Below are 23,340 nucleotides of genomic sequence, written 5' to 3'. Positions count from 1 at the left end.
AAAATGGCTCAAATGAATCCCAAAAAGCCCCCGGGATTTTGTGGCCTCTGGCAGTTACTCCCATCCTCTAGATTTCTGATTGTGAGCTGCCCATTTCTACTCATTTTTGACAGGAGCCAAATTGTTTCTGAAGCTCAATACTAGCATCAGGTCTGAAATGTTTATTAGCAAGTCTGGTTGTACAATCCTACCAAATGATTTACCTCATGTTCTACTCGTTGAACTGATTTTTTAGCCGATCATTCTGCTCTTGAGAAATAAACCTTTCCCCTCCAGTAATCTGAACACTTCTAATTCACATCCATCTCACATTTTCCCGTCGTAAGCATTTCAAAAGGCTTCAGGACTTGAAGGTCTGAATTTTGTAGCTTTCACTGCTCGCCATACATCAACATAAGCACTTCAGAAGCAGGGAATTTTTCTGTGCAACAATTCATACATGAACAACAATACAGACATTTGCAGAACTACCTCTTTCTCAGTATCCCGGGATATACAGGTCCACTGGTTTTCCTTCACACTGTATGCCCAGAAGTCAGCCAGATCCTGAGTTCCATCCCAGCCACCAAACAAATAAACGGTTTCTATTAAAAAAAGAAAGAATGTGTTAATTTTATTTTAAGAACATAATGACTTCAAACAGGGTAATACCTCCAACACCTGTGCCAAACACACAGAGTATCAGAGGGAAACTGAAACCATCTTTTTCTTCAGGCACCGCTCCTCTTTGAATGGAACCAGTCACCAGGATAAAGAAATGTGGTTTGGTTTAGTAATGGAAATTTTTACGATTGATAAAGAGCCAGTTCTCAAGGAGTCATTTCTATTTCTTACATACACATAAGAGGCAATCAAATCCACAACTTTCTGATTACAATTTAAGACTAATAAATAATACTTCACACTTTGGATACTGTGCATTTTAGTCTATCAACACCTTCACTTGTACCCTATTTGGTGCAAGATCTATAGCTTAGAAAGGCTTCCAAGATAGGAGCAGCACAGCTTTTCTGTTTAGTTCATCCCTTAACAAAGGAAAATGTATTTGAACTATGAAATCCTCTTCAAGGGAGAGGTCTTGCATCAAGTAACTTACCTAGTGCAGCAAAAGCAAGTAAGTAAGAGTTAGAGATTTAAGTGAAGTGTTTCAGGCCCATTTAGAGTCTGTTACCTTAAACTTGCAACCATCTCATGCACAGCAAGTTCAAAGGCTTCTCAGACTTGCTGACTAGATGAAGCCTCTGAACACGGGAAGCATTTAAGGAAGAAGTCTCTGCTCTGACATGGAGAGATAAATGAGCTGCTCCCATTATAGAAACTTCGCTATCTGTTCTCAAATGCTAAGACTACTTCATTTTTAGACTGCATAAAAACACAAACAAAGCCAAGTCCAAGAAGAACAAGCTCCTGAAGACTTGCAGAGCTTTGAAAAACTCCTTTAAAAATCCACAAACCAGTTCCATCATGGAGGTAATGTCCAATTTTTAATCCAAAGCCAACAAAGGAACAGAGCTAGAAGTGCGATTATAAAACGGGAATAGTCCATGACCCTTACCTACCATCAGGATAGTGGTCATCACCATGGAAAGGTTACCCTGGTTCATTAACTTTAATTACCCTTCCTCCTGGACTCAGGGCTCCCAGTGTTCCCTGCAAAGAGCAGGTCCCTTTGTGCGCATAAATTCTCACAGCTCACAAAACCCACATCACCACAACAGCTTCATTGATAGCCGAGAAAAATAAAAGATTTGGCACCAGCTACGTATCCTATTGGGGCCTCGCCAAAATGTCATGCCTGCCTGTAAAGGCTTTGTTGTCTCTGATGAAATTTAATAGCAAACTTGAATGAATCCGATGAAAACTCAGATTTTGAGAGTTACCTAAATCAAGCTGATGGATTTAAATGGCATGTAAGCACTGAAAGAGGAGTATGATTGCACAGCTTAGGGCAAACTGTGAGCATCCCTAGAGTCCAACAGCAACAGTGATAACAGAAGTGCACCCGAACAGCATGCCAAACTTACTTCTCATCTTGATGTAAAACTGTAGCTCGGATGAAAGAAAGGCTCTATCACTATCTGGACTCAGAATGACTGACAGTTATAGTCTTATGGCTTATTACAGAGCTAGATACATATTTTTAAAGGAACATTTCTTAATAAACGCATCTGTTGCTGGTAGTTTCAAGAAATAGTATTTCACAATTCTTCCAGAGTTTGCAATTGTTCTCCCATGGTATAAGGAAAATTAGTTGTTTGTTTGGGTTTTGTTTTGTTTGTTTGTTTTCAAAAAAAGGTCAAAGTTCATTCTATTCCCCAACCAGTATCACAGCTGCCACTTTATTTGTCAATTGAGATTTTATGGCAAGGGTTATTTTTTTTTCACCCTGCATGTAGAGATCGAAGCAGGACAGACCCAGGACGCACACCCAGCACTTCCAGGCATGGTCATACCACCTAAAGAACACATCAATGAACCCTCAAAGAAGCAGGCAGACACAGGGAGAAGAGCACAAACTTCCAGGCAGCAGGTGTGGGAAGCTTGAGGGGAGCACAGAAGTCTCACATCAATATAACTATTCCTATTTTATTAACACTAGGGAACTCAAGATGCAAGCACGGCACCTTGCTCTGGCAGAGGAAGGATTCTTCCTTCGTATCTGAGCAATATGTAACACTTTAATATCGATGCTGCTTTATTAAAGCGAGTCTCTATTCTGCTCTAGGGACAGAGTACAAGAATTTTCAAACCTACCTGCAAGGCAACAAGAAAAACATGAAAGCAGTTATATTTACCCAAAGCTTTTACCAACTACATTTAGGAAGTCAAATTTTTCCTCCAGCATCTTAACCTTATCTCCTCTACATTTATTTCTGAACACAAATTCAACACTTTGAATTAAATATGCTCATGTTCTGTGAATGCTTCTAAGCTGCTTGCTGAGATAAAAATGTTTCTACAATGTCCAAATGCTTCTTCCCTTACTATCTGGAAGACTGGAAGGTGCCAGAGCATTCCACAAACTATTAAAGAACAAAACGCTCCCAAAAACTAACATTTCCTGTCAACCTCTCCTTAAATTCTAATTTTCACAAGAGTATAGAAATAACCTTTCTATTAAATACCCAAGATCCTGGGGTAGTTTTAGTCTAGGTTCAAATATGTTCTCAAAGTCAGCTTTTCTAGCTTCTCTTAACTCCACCTTCTCCGTGTGGCAAAAATCCTTGTCGAGATTGTGGGACAACGTGTCTTCCTCATCCAATCACGATGTCATGCACCAAATCACTAAAGCCAGGCTCACTAAAGATGCTCGATACACTTGATCATCCCTGCTTTTACCTTCTAATAAATAAGCACAATGAATACATTGCAATCCTGGTGACATACTTGAATACACACTTTGGTCAAATGATACTTCCATGTCTCTGATAGAACAGTTCATAATAAAATACAAAGGAATTATGGACTTAACACACCTTCGCAAGTCATTCAGTCCATCAGTTCTCAACCAAAACCATCAGAACAGGGTTAACTTCAGCAACAGACCAGGTTGCACAGGGCAGTATTCAGTTACACTGAATTTAGATACGAGCATCTATGAAGATGGGCATTTCTGAGTGTCTGGAGCCCCACTTCAAAGACCGATCATCTTCATTACATTTTTTTCCCTAATATCCAGCTAGAATTTCCATTGCTGCAATTTGTCCCTTGCCCTTCACTCCATCCCTTCGCACCCTCCAAAATGAGCCTGGCTATTTGCACCATGCTCTTCCACTAGCTAGCTGAAAACAGCTCCAAGACCTTCCTTTTCTTCACCAAGCTGAACAAAAGCAGCTCCCTAAGCATCTTCTCATACTTCATATGCTCCAGTCCCGTGAACATCCTGGTGGCCCCTCACTGGGCTCACTTTCAGATTGTCACCATCCTTATTGCACCCAAGAGCCCAAACTGGGTATGACACTCCAGATGTGGCCCCAAGTACCCAACAGATGGAAATCTTTGCTCCTCATAGCCCTCTGGTCATACTCCTGCGACTACATTCTAGCAGGAGGTTGGCATTCATTCACTGATGCACATCCAGCTGTCTACCACCTTACAAGTCTTCTTTCCACACAGTCAGTCTCTGGCCTATATTATCACGTACAGCTGTTACATCCCAGGTTCAGGATTCTGCATTTGCCCCGGCTGAACCTCACAAGGCTCCCCCTGCAGCCCGTCAAGGTCCCTTTGACTCACAGCCCTACTCTCCAATTTATCAGCCACTTCCCTCCCAATCTGCTACCACCCCAAACTTGCTGAGGGTGTATCTGAGAATCAGCATCCCTAGAACTAAGAAGGACTCACCTCAGAAGTCAAAAAATCTAGATGTAAGGTATCATAGAATCATAGAGTAATGGGTAGGAAGGGACCTTAAAGATCACCCAGTTCCAACTCCCCTGCCATGGGCAGGGACACCTCCCACTAGATCAGGCTGCCCAAGGCCCCGTCCAACAAGGTCTTGAACACCTCCAGGGATGGGGCAGCCACAACCTCCTTGGGCAACCTGTTCCAGTGCCTCACCACTGTCATTGTGAAGAAATTCTTCCTTATGCCTAAATCTGCCCCTCTCCAGTTTATACCCATTGCCCTCATCCTATCACTACAAGCCTTTGTGAACAACCCCTCCCCAGCTTTCCTGTAGGCCAAAGAAAAAAATCAACTCGAAAGCCTTCTACGAAAGGACACCACTTCCCTATGTAGTAACCATTGGTTCAGTTACCTGTAAGCAGCATTGTCCACTTTGTAAGGAGCACTTAGAGCACAACTACAATGCCAGACCTTCTCTTGAAGTATCACAACATGCAGTTTCTGAATCACAGTACAGTGTAGACAGTGGCTGGATGTCAGTGTCTTCAGGACAGAACTGGTCTGGGTAGGCACACAGTCTTCCTTTCAAATGTGAAAGCACCACAAAGTTGAGTATTCAAGATTCAGCAGCTATTTGTATTTCAGAGCTTAGAAGTCATCTGTGTTTCATTTCAGAGATCTCTTCATCTTGTTCATAAGCCCTGTCTTTTAAATATCCCATGGACAGCAGTGTTTTCCTCAGGCAAAACAACATCCTTCATGTCTGCTGCTCTCACTTCATCATTTTTATCTTTCCACGCTGCTTTTGAACCAGCCTCATCATTTCCACTGTGTTGCCCACACCTACCACTAAGCCCACCGCTCCGCATCTCCCACTGTTCCCAACCTACAGATTTCTTCTTGCCTATCTAATAGAATGAAAAGTAAGCAGAATTCCTTCCTACAAAAGGAAAAGTAAAATAATATACAACCAAAGTCACAAAGTAGTTTCACTTCAGGGAATGAACACAGGTAACACATCAATAAAGATCATTTAACTAATAATTTGCTTCAAAAAAAAATGACTCACTTGCCAAAGAGAAGAGAAACACAGACAAAAATAAAAATTAAGCTGGTTGTTTGGCTATTATTTCTTAACAACCTCATATGAAAACTTCACAAAGCTTTATCTAAATCAAATAGAAGGTGAACATTTAAAAAAAACAGGACATATCACAAAAGACTTTTTGTTTTAATAGAATTATTTCTATAAAGTCTATAATTCTGTTACCAAAATAGATTACACAGCTTTGTGGGCTACACTGTGATTCACATAAAACTAGGTCTGCCCAACAAGAGTAGGGGTGATCAATTCCACCTCTAGCTATGGACTTATAAACCAAGTCTCCAAAAATACAGTACGCATTCCTCTAAAGTACCAACAATATTCCCTAAAACTTGGATATGGCAATCCACTTATGAGGTCCGACAAAAAAAAAAACCCCGAGACTATGCCTGTAACACTTTTTATTTAACAAACTAAGAAAGTCAGCTATGATCACCTTCAAAACAGTTCCCTTCTGAGTTACACACAGCTGCATACGATGCTGCCAACGTTCAAACCAGTTCCACAGATCATTTTATGATAGGCTGTTGAGGATCTCTGTCATTTTTGCTTTCACATCTTCTACCAGCAAAAAATGGGTTCCTTTAAGCACCAACTGGACCTTTGGGATCTCTTGACCGTAAGCCTCAGTCAATAACAGAAAAGTTTCCATCACAGATTTCTTCAGTTTCACAAGAAATGTGGTATGAACAATGTGCACATGCAGCCCAGAAAGCCAACCACATCCTGGGCTGCATCAGGAGAAGTGTAACTAGCAGGTCGACGGAGGCAATTCTTTGGTCTTGTGAATCCTCACCTGGAGTTCTGTGTTCGGTTCTGGAGTCCTCAGCACAGGGAAGAGCTAGATCTGTTGGAGCAAGTCCAGAGGAGGCCATGAACATGATCTGAGGGCTGGAGCACCTCGCATAAAAGGCTGAGAGAGTTGGGATTGTTCAGCCTGGAGATGAGAAGGCTCTGGGGAAACCTTATAGCAGATTTCCAGTACCGAAAGGGACTCCAGGAAAGAGTCCTGGAGAGCCCTGGAGAGGGGCTCTTATCAGTGAGTGCAGGCATAAGACAAGGGAGAATGGTTCTAAGCTGAAAGATGGGAGATTTAGATGAGATCTTAGAAAGAACCGTTTCCCTGTGAGGGCAGTGAGGCACTGCCACAGGTTGTCCAGAGAAGTCGTGGATGCCCCTTTCGTGGAATTGTTCAAGGCCAGGCTGGATGAGGCTTTGAGCAACCTGATCCGGTGGGAGGTGTCCCTGCTCATGGCAAGGGGATTGGAACTGGATGGACTTCGAGGTTCCCTTCACCCCAAACTACTCTATGATTCTATAACTCTCTGTTCACTCATGCACACCAACATTTTCCAACTGAGAGTAAGAAAACAATTTGAACACATGTCCACTTGTACTGAGTGAAGCAACTGAGTTGAACCTTGTCTCTCTGACAGGTTAGAACATGTTCTACAACCACCTCTTTGTCTCTCCCCTGCCACTCTTGGTTCCCGAGCCACAGGGTTAGTCAGGGTTTTATTTTGTGTTCGACTTCGTACCAAATCCCACTTCCTTCTGAAAAAAAAAGCACTGGTATTTCAAAATGCGTGCCATAGCTGAATTATAAAAAGGTCTAAGAGGGCACAATCAAGGTACAAGTGTCAGATGCCTACTTGTCCTAAACTGCATTAGGGCTTAACACATCCAGGAACATGGCACTATAGAGAGAGCACTTGTATACAAGTCTGCATGTTACTGCTCAAGTATTTCACCAGGGCCTACATAAACAGCAGTGCAGCTTGTCACGACTGACATTAAGCACACTTAACACAGTTCTTGTGAACTTTTAAGGTCATTTTCACTCTATGTTTTGGGGATTATTTTTTTTTAACCTATGCACCTGAGTTGTGACTACTCTAACCCTTCCCTCTCCTAGTAGAAAAGTGCACAAAACTCTCCAGAACTATATAAGACACTTACCTTGCAGGAAAAAAAGCAGAAAAGCCCTCTCTTTTCATTTACAGACTAAAGCTATAGAGCAAGCAACAGTGTTTTCCAACTATAACTGGGAATGCTTCTTAGTAAATGTTTCCACATTTGCAACCAAAACCAACTTCCTAATTCTGCCATCCAGTTATCCCAGTCCAAGTGTTAATATGATTAAAAGCATGGCAGACGTTGTGAGAATACATAACTCCCAAATATAAAAATGTAGGAAGATACCACGCTGCTTTCTCAGTTCTATATCCCAAAATACCTACACTTTCATTTCAAACGGCTTTAAGAATTTTTCAAACCACCAATAATGCTATACTTACTCTAAGACAGCTGCAGCAGGTATTAAAAGAACATCAGATGAAAATGAGCTACAGCAAAAGCTACTGGTTGCCAGCAGAGATCCCAGAACTGCTCTTTCAGTCACTTTCAGCCTACCCTAAGCAGAAGACAAAACATGCTAAAAGGCAGCTTAGAGCAAGCTAAACTATATTCTGCCTGAAACTTAAGAGCATAAACAGTCTCAGGGACTCTGGACATGTTTAAGTCCAGGTTGGTTGGGGCTTGAGCAGCCTGATCCAGTGGGAGGTGTCCCTGCCCATGGCAGGGAAGTTGGAACTGGATTACCTTTAAGGTCCCTTCCAACACAAACCATTCTATGATATTTCCTTGAGGTTAATCAAAAGGCAGAACCATTTATAGTTCAGTCATAGCAACAACAGGTCTGGACATCAGAGACTAAAATTTGCTTCCAAAGCCTATTCTACACGATATAAAACTTCAGAACCTCCCTATATGCATGGTTTTGGTGTTTCACGTCATTTCTGAAAGATTGAAGTTGAAGAAAATACTCATTTTTTAAAAGGACCTTCCCTCTCTAAAAAGGAGTGCAAAGTAAGCGTATTTTTCTTCAAAGACTTCTGAAACAAACATGTCAACAAGTGTGGGTAAGGAAGGGAGGATGTCTTTGAAGGAAAGAGTATAACACTGCTCCTTCTTCATTAACATTAGATTTGCTCAAGGTTAGCCAGGGAGCTTCACAGCTCCAGTCCATAAAACACATCCTGACATAACTGGCTGAATTCCCACAGGCTCATTAAACACTACCTATACTCAAAAGGAAAACTCAAGCAATCTGCAACAGTTGGTTTTAAGCATAACAGCACCAAGACCTTCCCCCAGGCCTGTTCACGAGCCAAATCAAATGACAAAACTAATAACCTCAAAAAACCTTTAGCCTTTTACAAGCCTCGGTGGGCCTGTAAGCAAAAGTAAAGGCAACTTTCCAAATATTCCAGAGAGAAACTTCCCAGAGGTGTTCCACCATAGCTGGGTAAAGCTGCAGCAAGAAAAGGACTGGCACAACAGAGGGAGATCCAGTTTTCCCACATGGGGACTCTGCCTCTACAGGTGTTCCCCAGTCCATTTTGTGCAAGTAAAAAGAGACATCAATGCTTTTTCTTGCCTTGTTAAAGCAGAGTGAAAACTTAAGTCAAAGACAGAGCTTACTAGGACTTAAGAAACCAACAGGAATGGAGACAAAGTCTCACACTACCACGAACACGTTATTTTCACGAGGTCTAAACGACTACCCTTTCCAAGTTGACAAGACTCAGGTTTCTTTGGCACACTTCTGAAACAGCCACCATCTACTTATTCACTGAGGCCACTAGGGAGCGTTCACAGCTCCTTTTGTAGGCGAACACCAGCAATCCTTCAGCAGCATTTTATTCAAATGAATCTCAAACTTCTTTGACAGAAAAAAAAAAAGTTTGTTGTCATATACAAAATAAGTCGAGTGTTTTCTCTAAAGCAGTAACTACAGCAAGTAAAAGCCAAACACTGCAGTTACTGCTGAATTTTTGCTTGTTCACAATGACTTAGCAAATTGCTCTTGAAGGTGCTGTCCTGTCACATGCTCCAGTCCCCATCCGTATGACCACAACAGATATGGCCACAGTAATTTTTTGCCAACTCCGTCAATGCCACCCTATATTCCTCGCTGCTACTCATGCCCTGACCTTGTTTCTCCTTTCCTTTTTCACTCATACAAATCATTTACTTAGCGAAGAGGCAGGCAGATACGTTCTATATTTCAGTAAGGAATGACATACCACAGAAATGTGATTTAATAAAAGCAAGATAGAGATCCAGAGAATTATAGAGAACAACAATCACCAGAACTGGAATTTATAACCCTCCCCTTTCTTTTCTCTGTGGGCTCTTTCAAAGGGAGGCTGAACCATTCTTTAAACTGCTAATGGAAACGTTTATGTAAAAAATGCCTGATAAATTATCTTTAACAGGAGTTGTTTGCACACTGTGGCAATCAGAAGCCATTCCAACCAAAAGACAAGGAATGTTTCAATGCATTGGATCCACTGGTTGGGCACTATTCTAAAGAATATAGTATGTAGCAGATAAGGGAAATAATCATCCCTAATTTCTCTTCTCTCACTTAAGCTCCTGCTCTAAGATGGTAAATGGACCAAAAAAAAAGGAAAATCATTGCTCTCTGTTTCTTAGTTAAGACAAGAAAACAATTAAGTCCTAACAGAGAACTAATAGGGAAGAAGAGGGGTGGGAAGGGCACTTGGAGTACAGTTCCAGAGCGAAAGCAGAGTATTCAATCCAGCTATTAGAAAGTGCCATTTTTCCTCAAAACCTGAAGTTAAGACTGTCTCTAAAGAAAAAGACATCCGCGTTTTTAACTGAAAAATATCTGATTAAGCCATTTAGTTAAGAAATTTAGCAACTACTCACCTGTCTGAACATCTATAACCATCTGATGGCCACCCCTCATCCCTGGTCGGCTGTCCTCCCCATCACCTTTAAAAAAGGGAGGGAGGAGAGTTTTCCGTTAGATTTTTAAACCAAAGAAAAACGCAATCTCATGTATAGCCTAAATACTATACAGAAGCAGAGTAACTTAGTAACTCATCATTCTTTAAACATCAGCACAATACTTTTTGCAGGTAGCATTCTTCTGTGCATTATAAAACTACACGGTTTTATATTGAATTATCTGGTGACCGATAACACAAACAGCCAAAGCGAATACAGTATCGCAATTCTGAGAGCCTTGGAAAAGAGTCTGAGAGTTCTGGAAGCAGGCAGGTCTGCACAAGAGGTTGGAGCTGTCTTTGCAGCTCTCCAACAGTGAGGACAGGAACAACCTTCTGCTTTCCTTCCATCTTTCCCCACCTGAGAGCTGCCTGCAGGCTGAGTAGTGAGAACAGATACTCAAATGACAGGGCAACAAACCCATGGGATGGAAACAAATAGGTAATGGTAGAAATAGAACATAGTAAGCTTTGCACCAATTACTCATCCTCACATATACGGGAATTTCAACTGCCCAATTAAAGCAGCTTTTCAACCACTACAGATTTTTTTATGAGTTCAGGACAGATGTCATCTATAGGAAGCAATATTAGAAAGACAACTCCCATTCCGCTGGAAGAGAGAGATGCTTGTATTCACAGATAACCCTTCCCAAGAGGTTTAGGCACAGTGCTCCACGTTTGGCAACTGCCACCTTGAATTCTATTGTTGCTGCATGACAGTGATTTTTGTACTCCGCAGTAAAGTACTGAAAAACCAAAGAAGACTGAAAAAGGTGTATCTCAAATTTGAACCGGTCCCTGTTAAGAGAATGTATTTATTTGCTACCTTTTTCTGTACGTTTGACCCTATGCGTTAAATCTTGTCATGCAGCGAACCACTCTCATGCTTAACCTGTATCCTTGACATTACAGCTAGCATTCCTCACTCAACCAGAAACCAGGTTGCATTTCACTGACTCTGCAGACAAACGCAAATTTTTTAGAGACGAAATCCTTCCCTAGAACAACTGCCCTAGAGAAGGTTTTCTTGCACCAGTTTCTTGCTGAATATGCTCAAAGGAACAAGAGAATGGCAGTACATGGGTTATATCTTAAGCAATGTCCTTACCTTTGGTGCTTTTGGGAATGATCTGCCCCCAGCGAGGTTTGTATTCTTGCTGACTGATATACTGATTGAATAAGCCATCTGCAAAACAAACATTTTGCTGTATAAAATGCTTAAATTTCCATTAAAGCAAAATCACTTTTAACGCTGGTAACTTCAGCCTAGTCGAATCCAGTAGACTACTCCAAAGCTTCCATTTGAAACACATTCTTTAAATATATCAGTCAGTTTGTTAAACTTGTTAATGAACTAAATGTGTAAGCACTAAAATAAAAAGAATACTCATTACTAGATCAATCAAGAATTACCCTGTTTGCCTGCCAGGTCATGCCAATCGTCTACAAATCTCCAGTGTGGTGTATTTAATTAAGAACAGAATCCCTCCCTCTTATTTAAGCAAAAGGAAAGTTGCCAATGCATGTAAACTTCAACCATTTCAGTAGATGTTAAGCTAAAACTAGGTCAGGCGGCATCTCTGGAGCTTCATCTAAAAAGAAAAAAGGATGAAAAGCAGATAGTTTAAATGCCATGATATGGGACAACCAAGTACTGGGTAGAAAACAAAATAACAGTTTACATTCTCTTTAGAGAGTTAAGCAAGAGAAACAGAAGACGCATTAGGTCACTGGCCAGATATGACAACCGCAAAATTTCTCGAAGAAGCATTAACTCCAACACTCTAAGTTCCCTTTGTGCCTCTCTCTCTTGCTCTGTACACCTACCACACTTCACCTCTTCAGCATCAAGGGGCCAGTTCCTAATTCTGAATGTGTTATCAGTCTATCACACATGCTAATGTTTTTGAGAAGGAGATTCATAACACCCACACTCTCCTGGACTGCTCTTCGGGTTGGGAAGGGCTTAGCAAGCGTCCAGAATGCTCACTGATAATGTTCTTCAAGTGTTTCCTCTAAAAAAATTTACCTTACCTTCTACAGACAAACTATTCGATCACTACTGGCCAGCTTCTTGAACACCACTCACCTAGCTACATCCCACCCATCACAAGACACAAACTCTTCATCATGACAAGCATTTGTTCCACATTTATGCAAAACCTGAAAAAAATGGGAGCTCAGACACCCAAGTTTACCCCACTAGCACAGTGGTAAGTACCACAGGCGGGTTGAATGTGTTGCATTGAACTAGTGCACTGCACATTCATCACTCAAACTCAGGACACATTCAGAGGTCCTTAATCATGTCATACCCAACAGCCACGCTCTTCAGTAGAACAGTACCCAGCAAACAGACACAGGAATCAGTTTTATATTCCCCAGCAGAGAATAGAAAAATGAAATTACTAAGTTGCATCGAATGCTTTAAAGTTCTTCCGAATCCTGTAATTGTGCCTTTGAGGTAAGAATTTAAAGATTATGAATGTGTCTGTTTGTTTATAGAAAATCCCTTGGTAGGCACACAGACAAAGCACGAATAATTCTTACTGTACATAACCTTATCTATTTACAAAAAGGTAAAGATCTTTGTTAAGCATGACATAATGTTCAGACTATTTTAAGGTGTTTCCTGACATCCAGTAGTTTCTCGTGACTGAAATCCAGGTTTTGATTAAAACCCAAGCCAGCAAGTACTTCCTGGGAGATGAATTCTCTGTTTAGAGACCACCTAATAGGGAAATAAGGGCACTCAAGAGCTCCAAAAGGTGCTGAATTTGGTCTTACTATAAAAAATTGCTTTCGGCTTTCATAAACTCAGTTCTGCAAGTTTTTCAAATCAAATAATCTGTGAAAGCAAGGCAGATTTTACTCCCTGTCTTGAAGCCAAAAACATCAGCTCTCTCCTAGCATTAAGCAACTGAGGAAAGCCAAAAGCTTGTTCAAGTTATGTAGAAAATTGATTTATTTAAGTTTCAAGAGTCGGGTTCCTAACTCCCACTTCTTCAGCACTTACAAACTTGGGACGAGATGTGAAAGGCCTTAAGGCCGAGTTTTCATGAATTCTGATTCAGAAAAACCAGCTTCCAATAAAACAAATGCATGTGCTGTGAGGAATCCCTCACTGACTCAGGCAGATTTTTCTAGCCACAAGCGTAGACAGAAATCCAGCCTTTTGGTTACCATTAGAGCGTTCGGTCAGACAGAATGCAGAAGCGTTATCTATCCCTATGGCAGCCAATAGATAATTGGACACAAATAGCTACACCACATCTGATCTGAAAGGGTGATTTAACCTCTCTCCCATGCTCAACACCCACAGGCTGCACTTGTCAAGATATGACTCTTCTCCCCTACTGCGCCTTCAGCCTCTTTTAATATTGCATCTTGTCTTCCATGGGATATTGGTTTGGAAATACTCCAGCTTGCTTCCCAGAAATCTTTCCTTCTGCTGGGAGGAGTTCTACATTCATTCTACTTGTACTGCAAACCAGCAGCAGCTTGTTTTGGAAGCTGAATCACCACCTGTCTGACACCACCAGGGGAAAAAAGGAGGATTTCTAGGTGGATTCTATATGTGATGCCAGATCTATTCTGGCAAACTCCTTCTGTTTCTTGTCAGGATAGCACTGCTGACCAAAAATCTCCAAAGCTTCCACAAGGCACTGAGGATGACATCTAGGCCTGCTCAGGTTTGTCAGCCATTTCCAATGAATCGGTAGTTTAAAATTAAAGAACCCTATAGAAAAAAAAGCACCTTAAGGGCAAGCTTTTAAAGGAAGACTTTTCCTTCGCCCCAGAGACCTCTCATTTCAGTGTCCATGTTTGCTCTCTAAACTTACAGCCAAACCTGGTATGTTTATTTTGTACTATTTTCAAGCCCTTCACAGCAAGCTGTGATGCATTTTGGATGTAACAACATGAAGTTTGCAGTGGTTAAAGCTTAGTAAATTCTACCTCCCTGATAACCAAAGCCTTTATTTTGTCAGCCGATTACAGGTTACCTAGAAAAGATTAGGACAAACATTGTAGACAACAATATTTAACTTCTTAAAGTCAATCAGGAACAAGTAAAAGTGGTACAAAGTTTCCAACACACATCTCTACATAAGATTACTGACATCTATTCACTTCATTTCCAGTGGCCAAAGAGATTTCAGAGAGGCATTTACTGTGAGGATGATACAGCAATGCCACAGGTTGCCCAGAGAAGTCACAAATGCCCCATCCCTGGAGGTGTTTAAGGCCAGGCTGGATGGGGATTTGAGCAGCCTGGTCTGGTGGGAGGTGTCTCTGCTTGTGGCAGGGAGGGTTGGAACTGGATGGGCTTTGAGGTCCCTTCCAACCCAAACTATTCTATGATTCTATGTGGGATCAACAAGGAAACACGTTAATTTTTCCATCCTCAAAACTTTAATATCCTATGTGGTTTCTTCTTAAGAGAAATAAAACAAGGTTTGCTTTCAGATCTCTACAAGATATGCTGCTTCTACACAAACCCTGCCATCTGCTTACAACAAGTCCTGGAGCCATAGCAAGCCTCTCCCATCTGTATATCCCAGTACTACAGAGCAGCAAGCCAGTGTCCATACTTCCTCATAGAATCATAGGATGGTTTGGGGTGGAAGGAACCTTAAAGATCATTCAGTTCCAATTCCCCTGCCATGGGCAGTGACACTTCCCAGGGGCTGTTTAAAACCCCATCCAATCTGGCCTTGAACACCTCCAGGAATGGGACACTTAGAATCATAGAATAGTTAGGGTTGGAAGGGACCTTAAAGATCTTCTAGTTCCAATCTCCCTGCCATGGGCAAGGACTCCTCCCACTGGATCAGGCTGCCCGAGGCCCCATCCAACCTGGCCTTGAACACCTCCAGAGACGGGGCAGCCACAACTTCCCTGGGCAACCTGTGCCACTGTCTCACCACTCTCATGGTGAAGAAATTCTTCCTAATGTCAAGTCTAAATCTGCCCCTCTCCAGTTTATACCTGTTCCTCCTCGTCCTATCACCACAAGCCTTTATGAATAGCCCCTCTCCAGCTTTCCTGTAGGCCCTCTTCAGGTACTGGAAGGACACTTCTCTGAACAACCTATGTCAGTGTCTCTCCACCCTCAGAGTAAAGAATCCCTTCCTAATATCTAATCTAAATCTCCCCTCTTTCGGCTTAAAACCATGCTCTCTTGTCCTATCCCTGCACTCCCTATAAAGAGCCCCTCCCTGGCTTTCTCAGAATTGAATCCAAACATATTTGACAGTAAAGTTAAGGTATACGTGTCTGTCTAGAACTTCCCACAGAATACAAGCATTCCTGTGCATCCCAAGTTTTAGGGGACAACTGAGCCTGCAGGCTGTGCATCTTGTTTGGCATACGAGGCTGACTTGTCAACAGATAAACACATATCACATACTGACACAAGAACTGCCAGAATAAACGTCTCCAGAATACTAATAGGAAACCAGCAGATCTTCAATCCGTTTCAAGCAGCTTTCTAAGTCTACAGTAGCTGCAAAGAGTTCAACTAAGTAATTTGCACCGAGCTTACTCTCTGTAGGAATATTAAACAGATGTTTTTTCTTCAATAATATAGGCGGTCTGAAAGCTATAGGAATGAATCCAAATGTGAAGCATTTGAACCAAGTCTGTGAACCAGCTGAGATTTAGGGAACCTTTTATTTTTGAGAGGAAGTCAGGCAGCTGCCAGAGTTACCATTTGCCCGTTTTCAAAGTGTAATGCACAAGTCAAAAGAATCTGCGGGAAAAGTGTGGCTGCCTGCCACTGAGCTCTCAAAAGAAATCATCTGGTGATGTGAGGTGGAAGACGGCGTTCATCATTAGCAATGCAAAAGAACAAGAGTTTAGCTCTGCTAGCACTAATTCTTGACCACCTACACTTTTTCTACATGACTAAGCCTATGGAAATAGCCTGCAAGAGATGCACTGCATTTCACTCTTCAAATACCTACAACTGCAAATATTGGCCTCTACAGAAGAGATCTTAGGCTGAACTGAGTGTGCAGGATCTCTGTAAACCTCACTGCACTTCTGTTTGTTCCTGTAAGGCTATGAACTCTCAGAACAGTGAGAGATCAGAAGTTCACACAGTTATGTCCAGCCTATTACAGAACAGTTCATTCTTTGAATGATTTCAGGGATAATTTAAGGATCTGTATATCTCAATCTTACACCTCACAGACCATATACAGGCCTGAAGTTAATCCACATTTATCTGTAAAAACATCACATCAGAGAGGAGTTCGGTCGTAAGAACACCCACACCTTAGAGACTAAGCAGCAGGCAATGGAGACTTCACAGCAAAGCTGCCAAGAAACTGAAAGAGTAAAATGCCGGGTGCTAACAAGCCTCTTTCAAACAGAGGAGCTTGAAGGATGCAGAATTGAGCAAGGACAGGTAACTGTGGAGAACCAAAGGTAGCAGATGGTAGCAATACCATAAGAGATAGAATGTGTTGAAGGCTGAAAACGTATTCCCATCCTAGATCCAGCTGTTAACTATCAGTAATATTCAACACCTTAACTTGACTGTTGCCTTGTATAACTCCAGACAAACTATTCCAGCTGCAATTTCAGGGGCGGGTTTGTGACTATCAGAAGAGGTTTGTCCTTTCTTCCTCACTGCAGCTTTATCAGCTCCCTGAGCTGGTTCGCAACATGACATCACAAGGATCAGTACCAGAAGTGAGGGGCCATGAGACACACTGACCAGAGCAAGGGCAGGATTGACCCAGTTAGTATAAACTAGTGGTTGTGTCAGGTTAAACCAAATACAGGATACAGCCTCAGTGTCTTGGGATAGATAGCACTTCTCTCTGAAGGCTGCTGGGAGGCGACAGAGCTTCAAATGGGTACAAAAGCTGAAGACAGCATAAAGAACTGCAGAAGGATGGGGGAAGGAAGGTTAATGTATTCAAAGACAAGCAAGATCATTAAGGATGAGCAACAGAGCGATAGGAGATGTGTACACTGACATTTAACTGCAGCTAGCTAGGTGCTGGATTAAAGGAAAGTAATATCAACATCCTCATGCATATTATTCTGTCCCTCAGAAGCACTGACAAAACTTAACGAATCTACTTGAAGACTCTCCTGCTAAGTTAACCACCATCTCTTACTAGAAATGCTTCCTTTTGTACTTGCTGACGAAGAAAAGGACTTATAAAACAAATTACAGCATTCCTCTAGTTTGCTTAAGCGATGCTGAGTTCCCCAACCTCCAATAAGGGACATGATTACAGGAACCAGGATTATTCACACCAAATCTGACAGGAATAAAGTGTCCATTTGTTAGACGGTACAACACAAGACCTACCATTTTCTACCAGGTAAGTCCTTTGCCAGTGCCTCCACACCTGGAGAAGGTGAGCACTGCAGGCAACAACCCCACCCGCAACGTACAAAGGGAAACAGAAGTACCACCACAGCTCAAGTGCTAGCGGAAAACTGCTATATAGGATAAATGCAGTGTGTTAAATATTAAGTAGTAGAAGAAATGAACGTGTAACAGCTCAAAATACGAGGCCACAAACTTTGATTTCATTAGTACCCAGGGAAACAAGTCCATTCTTGAGGGAACTTTTTCAGCACATTCTAGACTTCTTGTGAAATTCCATTCAAGAAATAATTTCTACTACAGCTTGCAATGAAGTGGAAAGAGGACGGCCTCTAGGCACTGACAAGATTAAGCCACAGCCAAGGCAGCAGACCAGTGCACTGATAAAATCATCACCATCAGCACACAGCAGCACCCCTCTGGCTCTCAGCAGATCCTGCCTCATATCGGTGGGCTCATCAGCTCTCCTCAGGCACTTGAGAAACACTGCAAAGACAGTAAAAGCCAGCCACAGCTCCCTGCTGCGTTCTCATCCTGCAACCCTCACTTCTTCTTAAGATTCAGGAAGAAGCTGCCAGTTGCAAAATGCCCCTGCATTGCAGGAAGCTGCTCACACTCCCATCCCAGCCAACAACACTACATTGTCTCAGGAGGGCAGGCAGCACTCAGGTAGGTGAGAACGAACACTGGCAAATCTCAGTCTCAATGCTTGTAAGCTGCTCAGAGAGCTCAGCGCAGGGCAGAGCCCAGCTGTTCCACCCATTTAGTTGAGAAACCTTGAGCCAAAACCTGCAGAAAGCCGTTTACTGCAGTTTTTGACAACCTGTTGCAGCAAACTCCCAAACACTGTGCTTAGTGGAACAGCTTCTTTATTCACAAAAACATAGTGGACACACTTTGACTCTAAAGCTATCATTTCTATCATAGCACCACACTGATGGAGTCAGGCAGATATGCTGGCATCTATCTAAAAGGTATTATAAATGACAGATTAGTCCAGAATTAGAAAACATCTCTAGTGCCAGACAGCCACGAAATTGGTGCACTAAGCCCCTAACGCTATTGGCATCAGACAGTATACTGGCCTCCTATGCCAGCACAATTTCCCATGAAGAGCAACAGCATGTAATCAAAAAGCACTACACCCGCAGCCAAGAGTGCCTCTGTTTTATCAGACTGATCCATAACTATCGCACAGGTCTTGGTAGACACTTCAGTACAACAGTCAACTCTTTTTGTAACCCATTCTATCAACACAAAGTACATCTCTCCCATTTTAGGAGCTAGAAGCACTTGTGTGAACAGCTCTCAAGTTGAAAGCTTCCAAGTAAAAAATTAATAGTAGTTACAATGAAACGAGTTGCCAATGTCCTGCTCTTCAAGGGAAAACAGACTCTTGCCTCCAGTCACTGTGACTTCTTCACCATTCTCCAAGGACTATCTACCCCATAAGTAAAGACAGTGCTCTCGTTCAAACATAACCAAAAGCTTTTGCTGAAACATCAGCTTCATGGTAAGCGCTAACTAGAAACCATGATACAGATCACTACAGAGAACTTGAGTTTTATGCTTCCCTGCTCACAATTCCAGTGACTTCTATGACAGTTAAGCCCACCTTCAACTTGCCAGCCACTGACCTGAAGAACTTTACCCATTCAAGTGCACCACATTTTCGTATCTGGGAGAAAGAGACTCCAAAAGTAGCAGTGATAAGAGGTTTCATAGCCGAACTTGCAGCCGTCATTTCACATTTACATAGAAGTCCAAAAGCCAACAGTACACCACTCTAGATATGAAACAGCATATGGACCAACTAGTCCTACCACTGAGCGCATTAAAAGTCAAAGTAGTAACACTTCAATGTTTCTTTTTGTAAAATATACAAGATCTCTCTGATTCTCTTACCGTTCACAGCTTTTTCTATCAGTTCTTCACAAGCATCGAAGTCTCCCTTCAACACCAGCTTGTCATGCAGGTCTGTCAACATCGGGTGCTCCAGAGCAATCTTGGTTTTCTTCTGCAGCGACTCAAAAGCTTCAGTGTAGTTGTGCTGCCGAAAATGCTTTAGGCAAAGGCGAATGGCTTCCTGTTCACGGTACTACTGGAACACAAGAAAGCCTATGAGACGTGTAGATTTTTCTCATACTAGCACTGCTGGAAGTTACCTATGAACCTGCTTGGAGGATCTCTTGCACATGCTGCACACAAATTGCTCACGAGCTTACAGACAAACACTATATATAAGACACTACAAGCTATGAAGGCGTTTACTTTCTCACGTTATGGAAATTATACAGCTTGGCATCATCCAATTTAATAAGTGTATACAAGAGTGTGCACAGCGTCCCAGATCTCCGGAGTGACCATTATTTCCCCCCCGCATCTGCCTGGCCCTGCTGTTCTGAGGCCTACATGAAGCACAGAGCAGGAAAAAGCCTTGGTGATCAGTGTTACGTAATTTTGATTGTATGACTCGTTATATAACAAAATAATTTAGAAGCGTAAGTAGGGCACGGCTTCTCTGGAAGAGAAGGGAAAAAAGAGCCATGAGAAAAGGAATACTTGCAGTGACCACTGCTACTACAACAGAAAGGCAGAAGGCAGAGCTGACCCTACAATCCTGTGGGTTCATAAGGGTGTTGGATCAAAGGCAGCAAGGATTTACGTGCACGCTGAAGATTTACCTTCAAACTGTTCCTACACATCTTGAAATAGAAGCCCTGCTTTCATATCGCAGATGAGCTAAAGCTGCCCAGTTCCCACTCAGCTGTGGGATGGGGCGAGGAAAGGCTTAGAGAAACCCAGGCTGGGGCAAACATTCCAACACAGAAACCGTGAGGAAATAGTAAATTCTGAGTAAGAGCTACAGCTTGTGCTGTTAACCTACCAAATTATCCACTGCATTTTCAAAGCTGTTACTTATGCATAAGTCACATAGATTTTTAAGTTGATAAGTAGCAGAACCACTGATTTTAAATAGACTCTTCACATCTATATTCTAAGGCATTAAAGAAAAAAAACTGAACTCCACTTCCATCCTTACTACACAAAAAGCAAATGTAACTTAAACATCTGCAAGACTGATCAAATTAGAGAAAAAAGATTTTACTCCTAAGTGGAAAAGACTGCTAGAACTGAAGTTTATGGTATTTAAATGATTAGAATCTTTCTAAAAACCTGGAACTAACACTAACATTCAACAAAAATTAATGCTCTCGAAATAATGGCTCTACAACAAGAATCTTGTAAACTGAAGCCGCTAAAAAGAAACACGGCCATGCGCTATATTTTTAGTTCTTAATCCATCAGTATTTCACAGCTGCAAATAGCCAGAACGATGCATTTTTAGAAAATCAGTTCCCAGCCCACATGAAAAAGGCCAAGGACACGCACCGATAAAAATGCAAGACTGTGGCAGGGTAATAATAAAGCAGTTTTACAGCACAGCTGGAAAAAACACTTTTTTTTTGTCCTTCCTAAGAGATACCTAAAACACCATCTTTAAGCAAACGTCCACTTACACCAGTCAAGGCCAAACCACATGAAATTTTGTTGCTCAAAAGGACAGGGAGCAAAAGGATGGTGGCAGCTTCTGCACATTCAGACAGATAAAATTCTGACTTGGCATATTTCCATTGAGCCTCTCATGACTTATAGACTTAGGTTACAAGAAAGAAGCGACTTTGATACAGGCTGACTACACCACACAATATAAAAGTTGTAGGTAAGTGACACCTTAGTAGGAGTTCAGAAGTTAAATGTAAAGATTAGTCTATGTAAAACGTTGTATACAAAGTACATAAAATGTTCTTTTTTAAATTATGTCATACAGGTTTAAAGACACGACAACCCAAATAATAGCTTTGATCTGAAGCTGTAAATAATTTGTATGGTTAAAAACATAGCAATAGCATGAGACTAAGACATTTAACACTGTTAAATCCACTAGCAGAATTAAACATAGTTCACTATCAAAGCTAAAAGTGACCACCATCGATAAACTGCCGCTTCTCAGCTGCTGCAGCAAGCCCACTCTTCAGTAAAAGCAAAGGCTTCCCAAGGCAGCAGGCTGAGCTGGACAGCAAGGAGAAAGCAGAAGGAAGGCAACTGTGGAGCACGCCTGCTGCTTTGAGTCCTTATTTGTTACCCCAGAGAGTTTTTGTTGGTTGAAGCCCACACAACTAAAAGGATAGGTGACTTCATGTAGAACCTTCTTCTCATCGGATGTCTCAGGCAGTAAGGAATTATTAGATTTCAAAGACTTTGAGACTTCTAAGAACATGCATGAAAATATTCATTCCATCTCAAAGAACTGGAATAAACTGGTCAGCCTTTCTGCCTTTCCCCCTTATATCGGTCAGTACATTTATGCTCCTCCGTGGATCCAGCAACAGTGGCCTCTCAGGACAGAGAGAGAAGAATACCAGTGACACATACACTCATCACCAAAAACTTGGCAAATGATCCTAGCAGAGCCCAAATAATCATGACTAAGTCACTGCCTTGCTGCTTTAGGGCTCTAAGCTTTAGAAGAACAATGCTGGCGCCCCTTGAAGAAGCTGTGACTACATACATGCTGACCATGAAAAGTGTTGATTCCATCGGATAAAATGGAATAAAACAGATGTTGACATCATCATCAGATGACTCCAGACCAAGAAAAATAAAAATCAGAGCTTCCTCATGGCAGCAACTGGTCACAAATGCCAAAGACATCACCATGTGCACAGGCAGTAGAAGGAAGTACAGCAAACCATCAGCAGCCTCTGCCAACTGGACTTTTCAGAAACAGACACCAGTAATCAGCAGACCAACGACCACAAAACCGCTTAAATCATAAAGCAGCTACAGTCAACCTCCAATGTGACTGTAAGCATTGGTTTTAGATGCTCCATGAAGAAGCTTGCGATGTTGGTATAAACACATGAGCCAGACCGCACGGCCACATGGTTTCTTTATCGTACTGGCAGCACCATAAACCGGTGAGGGAGCCTCATTGCTACAACACACAACCTTTATCTGCTTTGAAGCTTTCCTTTCTGGAAGCAGAGACATGCTGCTCCATTACTCAGTCTTATTCAGCTGAGAAGGATGTCTTCTCTGTAACACAATATGAATTTCATGAACTGTTCCAGAAGATCTATGCATAAAAAGCAGCAACAAAATGAATTCTGGTTGTCAAAGTGCGCTGCCCTTGCAACAGGAGAGGAATCTGCAGTACTCAATTAAATCCAATTTTTACAAATAATGTTTAAAACTCCTTGAACTTTCTGTCTATCAAAAGTGACAAATGATATAAATCATCTCATGTCACAGTTCAGTGGCATCAGTTCCCCTCTGTTCCAGAGTATTCAGCAAAAAGACAGTAAGAGGGAAACGCCAAAAATACAAGAAGCTGCAACAGGAAAGACAACGTGGATTCTCTTTAAAACAACACTGCACATGTAATCCATAAGGCTCACATAGAGCTCTACAGATGGACTGCTATGTTAAGAGAACCACTGTTCAAAAGGCAAGAAGAGGGAGACATGGAATCTAGTTTTGTTAAGACTCATTTCCCTTCCAATACAAATCCTATTTTACTAATATTGTCCCCTTTAACACAATATTCCTTTACTTTATGTTTTTCTTGTGATGTCTACCTATTACGGGTTTTCTCCTTGGGGTTTTTTTTGGTGGTGGTAATAGTTTGGGGATTTTGCAGGGTGTTTTGTCGT

At 41.8% G+C, this 23,340-nt stretch overlaps 1 protein-coding gene across 3 annotated transcripts in view; it reads right to left on the bottom strand.

The window, feature by feature from the left end:
• MKLN1 (muskelin 1) overlaps positions 1-23,340 on the bottom strand; it is a 120,074-nt gene that overhangs the window by 63,182 nt on the left and 33,552 nt on the right. For 2 of the 3 annotated variants that reach the window (XM_054064953.1, XM_054064961.1), the window contains 4 exons: positions 19,529-19,721; positions 11,381-11,458; positions 10,190-10,255; positions 472-584 (listed from right to left, as the gene is read on the bottom strand). In XM_054064953.1, the coding sequence (XP_053920928.1) occupies positions 472-584; positions 10,190-10,255; positions 11,381-11,458; positions 19,529-19,721 (450 nt within the window). Of the gene's footprint in view, positions 1-471; positions 585-10,189; positions 10,256-11,380; positions 11,459-19,528; positions 19,725-23,340 lie in introns of all 3 variants that reach the window. The other variant, XM_054064968.1, reaches the window with a different exon arrangement.

Source organism: Cuculus canorus, chromosome 1 (assembly GCF_017976375.1).
Source record: "Cuculus canorus isolate bCucCan1 chromosome 1, bCucCan1.pri, whole genome shotgun sequence".
Classification (NCBI taxonomy): domain Eukaryota; kingdom Metazoa; phylum Chordata; class Aves; order Cuculiformes; family Cuculidae; genus Cuculus; species Cuculus canorus.
The sequence above is the reverse complement of the archived record's forward strand: the minus strand, read 5'-3'. Positions and strand labels throughout refer to the sequence as shown.